Source organism: Eublepharis macularius, chromosome 2 (assembly GCF_028583425.1).
Source record: "Eublepharis macularius isolate TG4126 chromosome 2, MPM_Emac_v1.0, whole genome shotgun sequence".
NCBI classification, from domain to species: Eukaryota; Metazoa; Chordata; class Lepidosauria; order Squamata; family Eublepharidae; genus Eublepharis; species Eublepharis macularius.
In genome coordinates, this window is record NC_072791.1 from 186,829,857 (window position 1) to 186,846,210 (window position 16,354).

Here is a 16,354-nt window from a genome sequence, read left to right on the forward strand (position 1 = left end):
CTCCAGAATGATCTCCTTCAGAGGGTCATTGATTTTTTTGGTGTCTTTGCCAAGATAGTGCTCCAGGACATGTTTCCTGTGTACCATAATGAAATTACTCCAGTAGTCAGGTTTCATGAAAATTGATGAAGGATGATGGTTCTTTCTGGGCTACAGAATGCATGTACGTTGGTGAAACTCATGAAAAGGAATAGGTTTGTTAGAATAACAAGTTTTTAATGGTCTTGCTTCTTGCACCTTTAAGAGCATCCATGCATGCAGCAATTACTCTGGTGAACCTTTTCCTGTCATAGATATAAACTCTCTCCTGCTTAATTTTGTGCTGCTGTTAATAGCACTGTCACAATTCCAGTAAAAATGTTTATAATACTGCACTAGGAATCACTGTTCTTTGTGGGAATGAATGGAAATGAAGAAATAAATTCCTTGTGGTTTGGTTTCTAAACAGGATTTATTTTTCTTCTTAGACCAGCATTAAATAGTGATTATCTACCATGGTTATCATCTAATGACCGTCTACTGTAGTAAGCAGTTTACAGAGATACTCTAGATACTGTTCATGCTTCAACTTTTGCCAGTCTCTAATGCAAAGGATTTTAGTGGTGTTTTAGTGCTCCCTCTAGTGTACGGATGCATAATAGACTTGTTCAATTCCTTCTCAGGTTTGTGGAGAAAAGCAGCGGTTTGAGAAACTGATGGAACATTTTCGAAATGAAGATAACAATATAGATTTCATGGTAGGTGCTGTCAGCTTAAGATGTGTTGCTCATTTCTCGTCATTTTCATACATTACTTTGAAGAACATTCATTATTTTCTTTTATGTATACATTTCACTTATAAAGAGGAGCTTCAAAATTCTTTGCAGTGAGCCTACCTAAAGGCAAAAGTATTTAAATGTCACCAAAAAGGCAACTGTAGTCCCAGTAAGTTGTGCAGGCTCTCATCTGAATGAAAGCAGGCTGAAAGAAACATCAGAATATCATCAGTGCTACATACGGACCTTCCCCCTTCTTAGACCTGCATGAAATGCCCATCAGCCACTTTAGTTAGCATTGTAACAGCAGTGATATACAGCGTGTCAGAATATCTTGCTCGTTGTTGTCCTTCTGTGCAGCCCCACATTAGGACTGCACACATGCAGGCCTGCCGCTGAGAGATTTTTCTAGCTTTAAACCTGTTGGGGTGGGGCGCTCGCCCCTACTGTGCATGTGCAGTAGCATTCCTGCCAAAACGCAGTTGCTCGGGCAAGCGCCCCCAGATTCCCTCAGTTCTCCTGAGCCACCAGAGAGACCATGAAGTTAAATAGCACTCACAGTGGGGTAGGAGGGAGGGAATTTGTGTCTGCACAGAAGATAACGAATAACAGTTACAGGTAAGTGCAACACTGTTTTTCTCAATATGTTTTGAACTCAGCAGTTCAAAACAAAATCAAGACATTAAGCCTAGAATATCTATGTCTTCCTCCAATCTTGCATATTTAAAATTGTTTATTATTACTATGGATCACGTTGGAGTTATATCAGTGATTTCCTAGCTCATAGGTGATGCGGTGCACATGAATAAACCACTCACATGGAAAGGGGGAAATATAAAAATGTAAGGAGCTTTTGAAACCCTAATATAATTGACTAATCTTTCAGTCTAATAAAAGTTTCTGGATTTGCACTGTTTTTTAAATTGAATATTAAACATGACATTGCATCTATATGAGAGGTATTTTAGTGTCCTGGTTCTACATGTGATAGCTACACTCTGTTTCCACTGTTTCTGTGCCAGCTATTATAACATGAAAATGATGTCTGTATGTTGTTGTTGCTATATTTCCTTCTTGGAAAACCTTTGTTTGGCTCTAGGAGTCCAGTTGTTGTCAGTTTGAAAACTACTAATTCTGGAAGAGCACCTAAAAAATGCATGTAGTGCCTTTAGATTAAACATTCTGAAACAAACAAGTTTGGGGAGGTTTGCTTTAATGCAGGGTAACACTAACTGAGGGAGAAATAATTAAAATATGAAAAGCTCATGCTTCATAAATCACAACAGAGATGAGGAAGTGGTATTATTGCTATTCCCCTTCTTGTTCTATAGATAAATGTAGCATTTTGATTTTCACTAGTTCCTCAGTTTGTTTTTGACAAATTGTTCACTGATCTCACTTCCCCTCTAAATGACAGAACGGTTACAAAACAGACAGCATAGGTTGCATGTTCACTACATCAGACTTGTTGATGTGTCTCTCTTATCAACGGAAAGTCTGCCATTTTGGATAATACCTTGGTATCACTGCTTAAATTCCTGTGGAAGCAATCTCTAGAGGATTCTTCAGAGGACCCGCTCCTGCTCCAGGTTTAGAACCTAAAGAAGTTTTCCCCCATTCCTACGGTGATATGATATGTATGTGGGAGTACCTCACAATAATTGCCCCTTTGATCACTCACACACTGCAGTCCCCTTTAAAATAAAACCAGTGTGTTACTGCCAAGGATGGTGTGTGTGATGCTAGCAGATTCTCCTCCCTTATTAGGATGGCCGCCAACAGCTTCTTAGTAGGAGTGGAAGTGTGTGAAAATTGTCAGCCTTTTTTGAATTCTAGGTAGATGAATAACAAGATTCGAATCCAGTAGTGCCTTAAAGACCAACAAGATATCCAGGGTATATAAGCTTCTGAGAGTCAAGCTCCCTTCATTAGATATTATACCCTGGAAATATTATTCTATTGCAGACCAACATGGTTACCCACCTGAAACTAGTTAGATGAATAATTTTGAGCACCCACAGCTGGCTATATTGTAGTAGTACCATTGTTCTAAAGTGGCATAGATTCTATAGAATCTCCGCATCTGTGTTGGTGTGCTAGGAATTTTATTTGAGCTGTGGTAATATCTATTAAAAATACTAGAGCTCCACAGCAAGATAGTATGTATGTATCTTTGGAAGGACATGGCTTATATCTGTTCACAGTTACAAGTATGTTCCAAGTACCAGCTGCATACTTCATGGAATAATGATCTGATGGACTGTCACAGAGACACTGCTCCATCCTATTTGTGATGATGCCTCAAGCAACTACTGCAGCTGCTTATAAGGGGAAGTAAAAGATGAAAAACCCTGAGGGTATTTTTAACTTCTTTCAACAGCTGACAGACTTAAGCATCTGGAATCAAGGGAAAGAAATGGACAACATGTGGTCAGCTAACCAGACAGCTTTCTCTCTGTCAGAAATAAAGCCAACAAATTTAGCAATGCCATGAGATTAGGTTCAGAATACTACAGTGAGGGGAAACAACTTTGAAGGACTAGGCCTAGATTGGAATGGGGTTCAGGAATGTCTGGTCCAGGACAGTGGCTACTCAGGAACAGGTCCAAGACCACGAAAAGCAGAAGAGATGGCAAAGATGGATAAAGGAACTTATTCACAGTATAAGATGCAGAGAAGTTAGCCGTGTTAGTCTGTGGTAGCAAAATCAAAAAGAGTCCAGTAGCACCTTTAAGACTAACCAATTTTATTTTAGCATAAGCTTTCGAGAATCAAGTTCTCTTCGTCAGATGCTAAAATAAAATTGGTTAGTCTTAAAGGTGCTACTGGACTCTTTTTGAATTCACAGTATAAATGTTGCAAACGGGTGGGAGGGAGAGTCTTCCCAAAGAGACACATGCATCTGACGAAGATAACTGTGATTCTCGAAAGCTTATGCTACAGTAAAGTTGGTTAAAGGTGCTACTGGACTGTTTTTGATTTCCCAAAGAGACAAGTTGATTGGTTTGAGGAAATAGATTTTGCTCTGAGGTGCCAGCTAGTTATTCTGGGCTAAAGGTTTTCACCTTAGCAGATACATCTTCTTGCCACCTTTTGCAAGAGCTGCTAGGAAGCTGAGAACAATGAAAGCTGAGTATCAAATGTAATCCCGGCTGCATTTCATTTCAGGTGCTGCCAGGTGCACAGGAGAGTAAATCCTGACAATCCTTAGGACAATATCAAATACTTAACATTTGCAGACTAACTGAAGAAATGTTCAGTAGTACTTCTCTTTCCAGTCCGTAATGAGATGCACCTTACGACATATTGGACAGTTACAATTCAAAGACTTGGGCTCGTTACAAATAAAATCTGCAGCATTGGGTTCTTTATCCCCTACTTTCTTCCCCTCCTCCTCACAGGTTAAAATATAATCATTATGTACAAAAAACAGTTGAAAATTAATGGCACATGGTTTGTCAGATCAGATCCTTCTGTTGCCATCTGTGTCTAACTCGATCTGCATGCTGTTAGAAGCAACCTGGGGGAAATGTGTTCCAGGAGGTTTGGGAAAGGAAGTAGGCTTTGTGTGCGTGCAGGGTCATTATGGACCCACCAGCCATCTGAGTTGTAGGACTATTTGGGTTTCCAATATTGATCATGTTTATCAATATGATGGGGAAGGGGTAAAGCAAATCTCTATGGTACTTTCTGAAACATGAATAATTACACTCGAACAGAAATGCAACGATAACATTAGACCATTGACCTTAATTTGACATTAAACCTGGGCTATGGAATTTTCTCCCCCCAGAAATAAGAACTCCTGAAATAAAGAGGAAAAGAACATTTGAAAAGACTTTTTAGACATTCTTGTGACCATTCTGCCAGCAAACTGCCATTTTAAAATAATCCAGATATTTAACTTGAGGAAAACAAATTATTTTGTTTGAATTCCATTAAATGTGTGCTTGCTTAGTGTGGGATATGAGGATTAGTCCCCATCATAGAAAACATTTATTCAGTCCAGTCTGTTTTTTTCCCCTACTCTGCTGGTTTGTATCAATCATATTTCAGATTTGTAGGACTACAACTGAGAGTTTGAAGAAATAGTCATTTTAACAAAGGAAACTCACCAGAGTTGGATTTATGCAAATTCTATGTAAATTGCAATTTAGGGCCTCAAACTAAGAGGGGCCTCTAAATACAGTAAAATTACTAAAATTTACTAAAATTTCCATGTTTATTAATGCTATAGGGGCTCTTAAACTTGACATGGTTTGTGTCTCAGCATGTCTTAATCCAGCCCTGAGACTTGCTGAAGCCACTGCACTGCCTTTCAATCAATCTTGGCTTTATTCCAAGAAAAAAAAATATTGGGTGACTTCTTTTCAGGAGCTGTGCTTTAGACCTATATATTTCCTCTGTGTTCCCCATCTCTGTTCACTGATAGGCCAGATGTAGGGTTGTCACAGTGTGCTGGGCAACTGACAGGAGGCTCAGGGATGGGGCATGAAGGGACCATGATGTTGTGTGCACCAGCATGTCACTTATGGGGAAAATCCAGGTGTGATGGTTAACTCTAGGATCTGCCAGATATCTATGGTTTTACCATAGAATGGTGATTCCTAGAGCTACTGTGATTCACTCTGGGGTTTCTGTAGAAGTGATCTAGTGGCACACACAATACCAATGGTCTTTAAAATTGGTTGTTGGGGGTTTTCCGGGCTGTATTGCCGTGGATTTGGCATTGTAGTTCCTGACGTTTCGCCAGCAGCTGTGGCTGGCATCTTCAGAGGTGTAGCACCAAAAGACAGAGATCTCTCAGTGTCACAGTGTGGAAAAGATGTAGGTCATTTGTATCTACTCAGGAGGGGTGGGGTTGAGCTGAGTCATTCTGTAAGAGTTTCCCAGGGTGTGGAATGCTAATGGCGGGAGGCTTCACTGTATCCTGAGGAGGTTCTTTTGCATATGGATTGGTGCTTGATGTGCTAATCTTCTCTGCAGGGCTATTGTCGGGTGTGGAGTGTTTTGTTGGCCTGGTGTTTTTCAGAACTGGAGCCCATGCTCTGTTCATTCTTAAGGTTTCTTCTTTCCTGTTGAAGTTTTGCTTATGCTTGTGAATTTCAATGGCTTCCCTGTGCAGTCTGACAAAGTAGTTGGAAGTGTTGTCCAGTATTTTGGTGTCCTGGAATAAGATACTGTGCCCTGTTTGAGTTAGGCTATGTTCAGCCACTGCTGATTTTTCAGGCTGTCCAAGTCTGCAGTGTCTTTCATGTTCTTTTATTCTTGTCTGGATGCTACGCTTTGTGGTCCCGATGTAAACTTGTCCACAGCTGCAGGGTATACGGTATACTCCTGCAGAGGTGAGGGGGTCTCTGCTGTCTTTTGCTGATCGTAGCATCTGTTGTATTTTTCGGGTGGGTCTGAATACTGCTTGAAGGTTATGCTTTTCCATAAGCTTTCCCATCTGATCAGTAATTCCTTTGATATATGGCAAAAACACTTTTCCTGTAGGTGACTGTTTTTCCTTGGTTGTTTGATTCATCCTGGGTTTGATTGCTCTTCGGATTTCATTTCTGGAGTAGCCATTTGCCTGAAGTGCGTGGTTTAGATGATTAATTTCCTCATTGAGAAAGCGCGGCTCACATATCCGTCTTGCACGATCCACTAATGTTTTCATTATGCCTCTTTTCTGTCGGGGGTGGTGATTGGAGTTTTTGTGTAAGTACCGATCAGTGTGAGTTGGTTTCCTGTAGACCTTGTGACCTAACTGAAAGTTTGCTTTGCGGATGACCAAGGTATCCAGGAATGAGAGTTTTCCCTCACTTTCTTTCTCCATTGTGAATTGTATGTTCAGGTGGATGTTGTTGAGATGATTCAAAAACTCCCTCAATTCTTCCTCCCCATGGCTCCAAATGATGAATGTATCATCCACAAACCGGAACCATACACTGGGTTTGTGGGGTGCTGATTCTAGAGCTGTTTTTTCAAAATGTTCCATGTAGAAGTTTGCTATAACTGGGCTGAGTGGGCTCCCCATGGCCACCCCATCCATCTGTTCATAGAATTCGTTGTCCCATTGGAAGTAACTGGTTGTCAGACAATGATGGAATAAGGCTGTTACATCCTCTGGGAAAATCTGATTAATCAGTGCAATAGTGTCTTTTACTGGAACCTTGGTAAACAGGGATACAACATCAAAACTGACAAGTATGTCTTGTGGATTGAGTTTCAGAGAACTGATTTTGTTGATGAAATCTGCTGAATCTTTGATGTAAGACGAGGTTTTCCCGATGTGGTCCTGCAGGAGATCTGCCAGATGTCTAGCTAATTCATATGTCGGTGAACCAATGGCACTCACAATGGGTCGGAGTGGGACTGAATCTTTATGTATTTTGGGGAGTCCATATGTTTACCAAGGTTCCAGTAAAAGACACTATTGCACTGATTAATCAGATTTTCCCAGAGGATGTAACAGCCTTATTCCATCATTGTCTGACAACCAGTTACTTCCAATGGGACAACGAATTCTATGAACAGATGGATGGGGTGGCCATGGGGAGCCCACTCAGCCCAGTTATAGCAAACTTCTACATGGAACATTTTGAAAAAACAGCTCTAGAATCAGCACCCCACAAACCCAGTGTATGGTTCCGGTTTGTGGATGATACATTCATCATTTGGAGCCATGGGGAGGAAGAATTGAGGGAGTTTTTGAATCATCTCAACAACATCCACCTGAACATACAATTCACAATGGAGAAAGAAAGTGAGGGAAAACTCTCATTCCTGGATACCTTGGTCATCCGCAAAGCAAACTTTCAGTTAGGTCACAAGGTCTACAGGAAACCAACTCACACTGATCGGTACTTACACAAAAACTCCAATCACCACCCCCGACAGAAAAGAGGCATAATGAAAACATTAGTGGATCGTGCAAGACGGATATGTGAGCCGCGCTTTCTCAATGAGGAAATTAATCATCTAAACCACGCACTTCAGGCAAATGGCTACTCCAGAAATGAAATCCGAAGAGCAATCAAACCCAGGATGAATCAAACAACCAAGGAAAAACAGTCACCTACAGGAAAAGTGTTTTTGCCATATATCAAAGGAATTACTGATCAGATGGGAAAGCTTATGGAAAAGCATAACCTTCAAGCAGTATTCAGACCCACCCGAAAAATACAACAGATGCTACGATCAGCAAAAGACAGCAGAGACCCCCTCACCTCTGCAGGAGTATACCGTATACCCTGCAGCTGTGGACAAGTTTACATCGGGACCACAAAGCGTAGCATCCAGACAAGAATAAAAGAACATGAAAGACACTGCAGACTTGGACAGCCTGAAAAATCAGCAGTGGCTGAACATAGCCTAACTCAAACAGGGCACAGTATCTTATTCCAGGACACCAAAATACTGGACAACACTTCCAACTACTTTGTCAGACTGCACAGGGAAGCCATTGAAATTCACAAGCATAAGCAAAACTTCAACAGGAAAGAAGAAACCTTAAGAATGAACAGAGCATGGGCTCCAGTTCTGAAAAACACCAGGCCAACAAAACACTCCACACCCGACAATAGCCCTGCAGAGAAGATTAGCACATCAAGCACCAATCCATATGCAAAAGAACCTCCTCAGGATACAGTGAAGCCTCCCGCCATTAGCATTCCACACCCTGGGAAACTCTTACAGAATGACTCAGCTCAACCCCACCCCTCCTGAGTAGATACAAATGACCTACATCTTTTCCACACTGTGACACTGAGAGATCTCTGTCTTTTGGTGCTACACCTCTGAAGATGCCAGCCACAGCTGCTGGCGAAACGTCAGGAACTACAATGCCAAGACCACGGCAATACAGCCCGGAAAACCCCCAACAACCATCGTTCTCCGGCCGTGAAAGCCTTCGACAATACGTCTTTAAAATTATTTTTCAAGGATGGCTGCCAATGGGAGGCCTCCCACCATAGCAAGAGATCTGGCAGCCCTAGCCAGATGTTCTGAAAATTTCTGTTTTTTAAAAAATAGTAAAAATTATATTCAGTAAAAAAGTGGGATACAAATAAATTTATGAAGGTTCGTTCTGAAAAGCTCAGACTCTGCAAATTCTGCATTAGTACCACATTCTTTACCTGTACAATATATAGAATTGTTGTTAATAAGACAGCCACATTCTTTCCTGTGCAAAAGAAAAGAGACATCTTTGTTGCTTCTATTATCAATATCCATTTTGTGGCAACTGTTCCTTTACAGGTGGCATGCATGCAGTTCATTAACATAGTGGTTCACTCTGTGGAAGACATGAATTTCAGAGTTCACCTCCAATATGAATTTACAAAACTAGGCCTGGATGAATATCTGGATGTGAGTATAACCGGCTTCTGCTGATCATTGCCTCTCAAGCATGGTGTCAGACATGACTACTTGAATGTATTTGAGTTTTGGGCTAGGACTTGATCATGTACAGAATTAATTGCTCTGTGTTCTTTATTAACAGGAAGTGCGAGGGGTGTCTTTTTTTTATAACAATTGCCAAATATTGGCTGTACTAAAACAAAATGCTATTAGGACAAAAAGAGGGACCCAATGAAATCACCATTGCAGTCAGACCTAAAACCAATCTGACATAAATCTGAAGAATAAATGTGGGGTTTCCTCTGCTCTGTTCCATGCCTTGGATTATTGCTTAGCTTATGGGGCTGTTGCTTTCATTTGGTGGACTTACAGAGGAGACTGTGAATCAGTTCAAAACTTAGGGCGGGGCGGGGAGAGAAATCCCTTATTGTTTGCATTTAATATACAGTGATGACACAGCTCTTGGTGCCAAGAGAAGTGAATAAAACCATATGCTGCACATGGTTCTGGTGCAGTGACCTTTGTTCCAACAAAACACTTCTGCTACTTGCACCTCCCTCCACTACACTGACCTTGTAGCAACGGCAGCTGCATCCATATCAGGCATTCTGGCAGCCACCCCCACCCCCCCACCCCGGCCGCTGATCCTATTGAGTAAGCATAGGGATACATTGCTCAGACTACAGTGGTGCAGACTTTCTGAGGGTTTTATTCATTTTGTGTCACGGGAATCATACACAATTGCCTTTCTGGCTGTACTGATTTAACCACAACTGTGAAGAGGGAATGAACAAATGATTACATGGGTATAACTGAGAGAAAGTACAGTTAAAGGAAAGAAGAAACTTCAGATTTTCAGTTGAAGACTTCCCCTTGTTTTGTAACTGAAAACTTCCCCCCCTTAACTCTGGTTTTCATTATAACTATGTATAATCTTGCTTGCCTTGGCTTCCTTACGTCATTCCCACATCTCTCTCTCTCTATGACATGAATATTCAGAAATATAATGAACAAGTAGTTAAGGATTCACTTTTGTAAACTTGTGTCAGAACATTCTATGGTGCTATCAATACAATTATAAAATACAGGAGAATGATATTGCTATGAGAGCAATCGTGAGCATATCTACTCAGAATACTTCTCAGGTCTGTTCATTGGGGCTTACTCTCAGGAAAGTATTTTAAGAATTGCACTGCTTGGGTCCCTATTGGGAAGAAAAGTGAGGTATAACTAACTGGGAGGGAAAACCCAGTTTTAGAAAAGTAGCTGAAAACCAAGAGGGTTCCAGGAGATGTCTAACCAAGAAGGTTCATGTCTTCCAGGTAAAGTGCACATTATTCTCTTACTGGATGAAGGAACTGATTACCCAATCAGTTGTAAGCTTATTGAATAATGGTAGAAGAGGCAAAAACACTCTGTTCTATGGCTTTCCTCTAGTTTTGGAGCGTGGGCTGAGAACTGATAAGCAATAACTATAGATTTTTTTTCTTCCCTCACACACAATATGGATTCACTGGCAATGTGATTTTTAACTACAATAAAGCTTCTGTGCCCCATTCCTCCATCTTGTTTTCCTTTTCCTGGTATTCCAATTATTTAGGGACTTTTTATGTGTAAACCTATTTTTGTTGCTTAGAAACTGAGCTGCGTTTCCATGGTATAACTGAGAGCAGAACCACAAGTGACAAAAGGCACAGGTTGGACACTTGTCAGCTTCCCTCAAGTTTTGATGGGAAATGTAGGCATCCTAGTCTTGCAGCTTGGCTCTCCGACTGCTGTCCAATGGACTTTTCAACTGTCACTTGTACAACATTCCGCCAAGCTGCCTACATTTCCCATCAAAACTTGAGGGAAGCTGACAAGTGTCCAGTCTGTGCCTTTTGTCACTTGTGGTTCTGCTCACAGTCAGAGCTCCTTTCATATCTAATGGGAATATTTATGCTCCATATATTGTTTCCCTGCTGATGTTACAGTCCTGCACAGGGACCATTGTTTATCTAAAAGGAAGCTTTATGGCTAACTCTTTCTGAGTTACCAGCTCTAGGCTAATTTTTTTTCCCAGTGAGTTCAGTGGAATGAAGGGAAGATTATTCTGGAGTGGAAATGTTATAACACTTCAGTGACTCTAGTGGTTTTAGAAGGGTGTAATGCTCTGCTTGGGAAGGCTCTGAGAGTCTCTTTCAAGTTAAGAGGGAGGAAAACCCCCACTGAACTTCCCCTGTAAACAATAAGAGAAATGGCAAGAATTACTGATACCATGCTTTTAAGAGTCAGATTCCACCTCCCACCCCCAAAACCAAAAAAAAAACCTGAACTTTATTCATTGGTACTCCATGTAATTAATAAACATTGGAAGGTGTGTGTACACACACAAGCAAGTGGCTACTACATTGTACTGACTAGAAAGCAGTGGCTGGATAAAAAGTTCAGAACTTGCCTTTAGACTCAGAATGGTTCCAACCTCTTCCCACAATTTTTATTTATGTGTTTTTAAAAAAAATTTAACTCCACCACTAACCCTGTCAGGCACTTGCTACAGTTTATGTCAAATAACAATCAATATGGTTTTAAAAAGGCCTGTAAAACTTAGGAAACAAAGGCCAAACAAATCCCTGCAACACATGAATGAGCCAATAAGACATTCAAGTGCAGGGTTGCCAGGTCCCCCCTAAGTGTGTGTAGGGGGGGTGGCAGACTTCCCCCCTCATGCTTCAACATTGCCAGAAAATGATGTCATTTCCACCATAACACAGAAGTGACAGGTATTGACGGGCTTATTCTCTAAAAATCAGCCTAAAACAGTGATGTCATTTTCCAATGACATGAATGGCTACACGGGCACTTCCTGCATTTGCCCCCCCCCCCTTTCCCAGTGCCCCACCAGCCAGGTAAGCAGTGGGAGAGGGGCAGATGGTAGGGGCAAGGAATCTTCAGTATAGTGAGAACCTGGCAGCCTTGTTGAATGGCCCGCTTAAACAGTAGGGTCTTAGACATTTTCTGAAAATTGGATGGGGGCATTTCCAAATGCATGATATCATAACAAAAAATCAGCACTAGACTTTACCGCCACTGCCTGTGCCTCCATTAGTGCAGGCTTATAGAACATGGCCATATTTTCATCTTTGAAGACATGAGGGAGGGGTTCATAAAGGAGGTTCTTCAGATCATCCTGCTAGACACTCTTAATATTCATGTATTTTAAAGGCCTTTTTAAATTCTGCAATTCAGAAATCCGGACATCTGCTTGGCTATGGCTATTGGATGTGGAAAGTCACAACCCCCCTCCTTTTTTTTTTGTGATCCTTCTGGGCTTTAGGGGAAAACCTCTCATTTTAGAATGTATCAGTAATATTGTAAAAACAGGAATTACAGCAATATATGTCATTAGTGTCACCTCTGATTGTAGCTTTTTTTGTGTGCTAGATTCATTTGGTGGCTTTTGTTTTGCTTTGGATTTTCAGAAGCTAAAGCACACAGAGAGTGATAAGCTGCAGGTGCAGATTCAAGCTTATTTGGACAATGTGTTTGACGTGGGAGCTTTGCTGGAAGACGCTGAGACGAAGAATGCTGCCTTGGAAAGAGTGGAAGAACTGGAGGAAAATATATCTCACGTTCGTATAAACAATGATTTTTTTTATCAAAATGGTTGGCTAAACTGGTGCAGATGGGTGGACTGTACAAGGATCACTGCATCAGCTCATGGAGTGATCCTTATACATAAATTATACTTGACTGTACATCAAATATACTTCCGCTGGCTTCCATCATTAAACGTTTCCTCATCCTTTTTATTGTTGTTGCTGTCTTGATGGAAAAAATCAAATATGTGGAGGGAAACTAATTTTACCTGAATCTGATCATACTTGAGTCTGATTTTTAGTCCAGTCACCGATGTATGCCATGTTTCATCTTGTGATGGAACACATCACCTAACTGAGTGCAAAGCACCACTGGCATGGCTCCCCTATTACTAGGAACTAAATCCAGGCTTGTATCTAAAGCAGGATGTCAGTTTTCCCCACTTTCATTTTTGAGACTTGGAAAGACTATTCCTGGGGTCCCAGGACCAATGTGGACAACAAGAGCCGTGTGTGTCCAGGAACTGCATAGAGGAAGGGGAAGGGGATCAAGTTTTCTGACCTAGTAAAGTCTGATCCAGCAGCACTCATTTTGCTTTTATTGTTTTGGAAGCAGGTGATGAACTTTGCTCTAGAGGCTTGCTAAGAGTTAACATCTTGACACATGTTTATTTATGACACAGAATTGATTTTGGGCAGCTCCCTTTTGGCTCTGGATTAGAGATGGGCACGAACTGCAAGACAAACTAAAGTTCATCACAAACTGGGCCGGTTTGTACTTTGCAAACCAGCGGTTCATGGAAGCCCGTTGTCCACAAACTTCCATGAACGGGTCTGCCAGTTCGTTTGGTTCATGTAAAAGCCCAATACCCCTTTCCGTGGGGGTGAAATGCCTCTTTCTCTGCAGCTGCGAAGCAGCTCAAAAAGGGGCATTTCACCCCCGATCAGCTGCTTGTCGGGGATCTCCCTGCCAAGCAGCTGATCCAAGCCGGTAGGGGGTGAAATGCCCCTTTCTCTGCCGCTGCAAAGCTGCACAGAAAGGGGCATTTAAACCCTTGGATCAGCTGTTTATCGGAGATCTACCTGAGAAGCAGCTGATACAAGCCAGAGGGAGTGAAATGTCCCTTTCCATGCTGCTTTGCAGCAGCATGGAAAGAGGTATTTAAACCCCACGAACCACGAACTGGTTCACAAATTGAGGGAATTTCATGAAAGTTCGTGGTTCCTGGTTTGTGAAACTGGACGAACTACAAACCATGAACCACATGGTTCGTTTTTTCTCTGTTCGTGCCCACCTCTACTCTGGAGTGATGTATGTTGTATATGGGTTTGGCCATTCATCCTTGTTGCCTTCTCCTGTCACTTTCCTACTGCTCAAGTGCCGTAAAGGAACTTAAATTGTTTTTTGGTTGTTATTGAGTCACATCGTTCTGGAGTATTTTATTTCAATTGAATTACAGTTCCAGATGGAATCACTTGGGAAAATAGCTTCAGTATGCAATAGAATGGAAAAATCAATTTGCATATAAATTGCACATTCTGTGGACATATAGAACACAAATATTACCAACTGGTATTTCATACCATAGAAGTACAGATAGAAATCTCTTTTGCTCCCAAGATGTACAGTATATGTTTGCAAAAATAGATCCAGACTAAGAGAGCATTCCCCATTCACTAAACAACTGAACAGCAGAGATGGTGCAGGAATGAACAGATGGGGAGTGAATATTTGTAGTTAAAATGAATTTTAGTCCTTAAGAAATCAAGGTTCAAGAAATGGCCCAGTAAGAACTTATACATACCACAATTTATCCACCAACATGTAGTATTTGTATTTAGTTTTCCAGTAATATAAGATATTATAAATAGGGTTTAAAAAGTAGGATATTTCTTGTTCTTGGTATGCATACTTTGTTAATTATGTAGCACAATACTTGAATGCTCTCAAACTAAAAGATGTCTGTTTCCAGAGTAAGCTGTATTATATATACTGTTACACCCATAATGCATTTAGTCCCGGTTTCTGCCCAAATGTAACTTGAACCAGAGAGCCAGCATGCTGTAGAGGTTAAAGTGTCAGACTAGGATCTGGGAAAACCAAGTTTGAATCCCCACTCTGGCATGAAAGCTTGCTTGGGCCAGTTGCACATTCTCAGCCTAATCTCCTTCACACAGTTGTCAGAGTAAAATAGAGGAGAGGAGAATGATGTAAGCCCTTGGGGAGGTGGGTGAGGTATAAATAAAGTAAATAAAAACTTCATCCTCATGAAGAAGATACAAAGTGGCCTTATCCTGTCTCTGCTTCTCTTGCCCAGTATTACCCATTTTGAATGACAGCGGGTAACCAAGGTCTCAGGCAAAGGGCTTTCACAGCCCTCCTTCTTGATTCCCATTTAAGTAGGCATGCTGAAGGCTAGACCTGGGTGAATCTTCTGTGTACGTAGTTGGAATTCTGCCACTGAACTATGACCATTCCTCTTTCCTCTGGACTGTGGGCATATCAGTGTATTGAACCTAGGACTGCTGAAGCAAGCAGGAATTGTACTTTTAGACGGAGGATACAGAACTGAAATCACACCCATATTTTTTCATTCTAAACCTAATTTTAACCTAAATTAACCTAGCAATTTACTGTGTTTGTTTACATAAGTAATCTACAATCTACGTAATCTACGTTTACTTATATAAAAGATTAGTAATGTTTCCTAAAGTTTTGATATGTGACCTGTTCTTAGACATTGCTAGTGTGAATGTGGTATCAAAAAGATAATATGTATACATGCATATTTTTTCAGAGTGGCATGCAGACATAAGAGCAAGCAGCAGTGGAATCCTAGCAAGGCTACACCCTTCGAAGTTCATCAAAATCAATGGGCTTACGAGAGTGTAACAGCTTAGGATTCCACTGTAAGCTTATTTGCCTGTTAAGTGCCCCTTGTTCTAACACTGAAAGTAGTTCAGTAATTTTTACAGAATCTGCCACAGTTTTCATTGAGAAGGAAGTCCTGGGCTATTCATTTAAACTCCATTGCCTTAGACCAACAATGCTGCTCTCAAAGTCCTTGTCAATAGGGAAGATCAAGGTCTCATAACCTAATTGCCTGGTTAGGCACTGCAGAGAACTCTGCAGTACATGCACCAACTTCTTGTTACATGTGCAGCTAGGACCACACATTAATTAGAACCACACCCATTAAACATCTATGAATATACTGCTGTCTTCCTATTCTGAAAACTTGTCAGTTTTTTAGGCAACAGAATTTCTAGAATAGGCTAGACAACGGAATTTTTCAAGTGTTCCAGTCCCTGAGATTTTTAAAGAATTGTTGATGTATCTCTTATTAATTAACCTTCTTTAAAACACACAGTTATCAGAAAAACTTCAAGACACAGAAAATGAAGCTATGGCAAAGATTGTGGAACTGGAAAAACAGCTTATGCAGAGAAACAAAGAACTGGATGTTGTTCGAGTAAGTGTATGCTTACGGACTGCAGTGCTCCATAGGTTGCTGACAAGTATCTTAAAGTTTAAAAAAGTGAAATTCATTAGACTCACTTTTTGACCTCACAATTGACTATGGGTGGATTTACTTACTGCAGGAATTAAATAACTATTTCCTAAGTGTACGTGTTGGAAAGATAATGTTCTGAACCCCTTTGTTCTTTTCTGGA

The 16,354-nt window shown here is 40.9% G+C and overlaps 1 protein-coding gene across 3 annotated transcripts in view; it reads left to right on the forward strand.

Annotated features, from left to right (window-relative positions):
- Nucleotides 1-16,354, forward strand: part of FMNL2 (formin like 2) — a 271,583-nt gene that overhangs the window by 219,122 nt on the left and 36,107 nt on the right. For all 3 annotated transcript variants that reach the window (XM_054971943.1, XM_054971941.1, XM_054971942.1), the window contains exons 10-13: nucleotides 663-737; nucleotides 9,000-9,110; nucleotides 12,563-12,712; nucleotides 16,051-16,152. In XM_054971943.1, coding sequence (XP_054827918.1) covers nucleotides 663-737; nucleotides 9,000-9,110; nucleotides 12,563-12,712; nucleotides 16,051-16,152 — 438 coding nt within the window. The remainder of the gene's footprint in view (nucleotides 1-662; nucleotides 738-8,999; nucleotides 9,111-12,562; nucleotides 12,713-16,050; nucleotides 16,153-16,354) is intronic.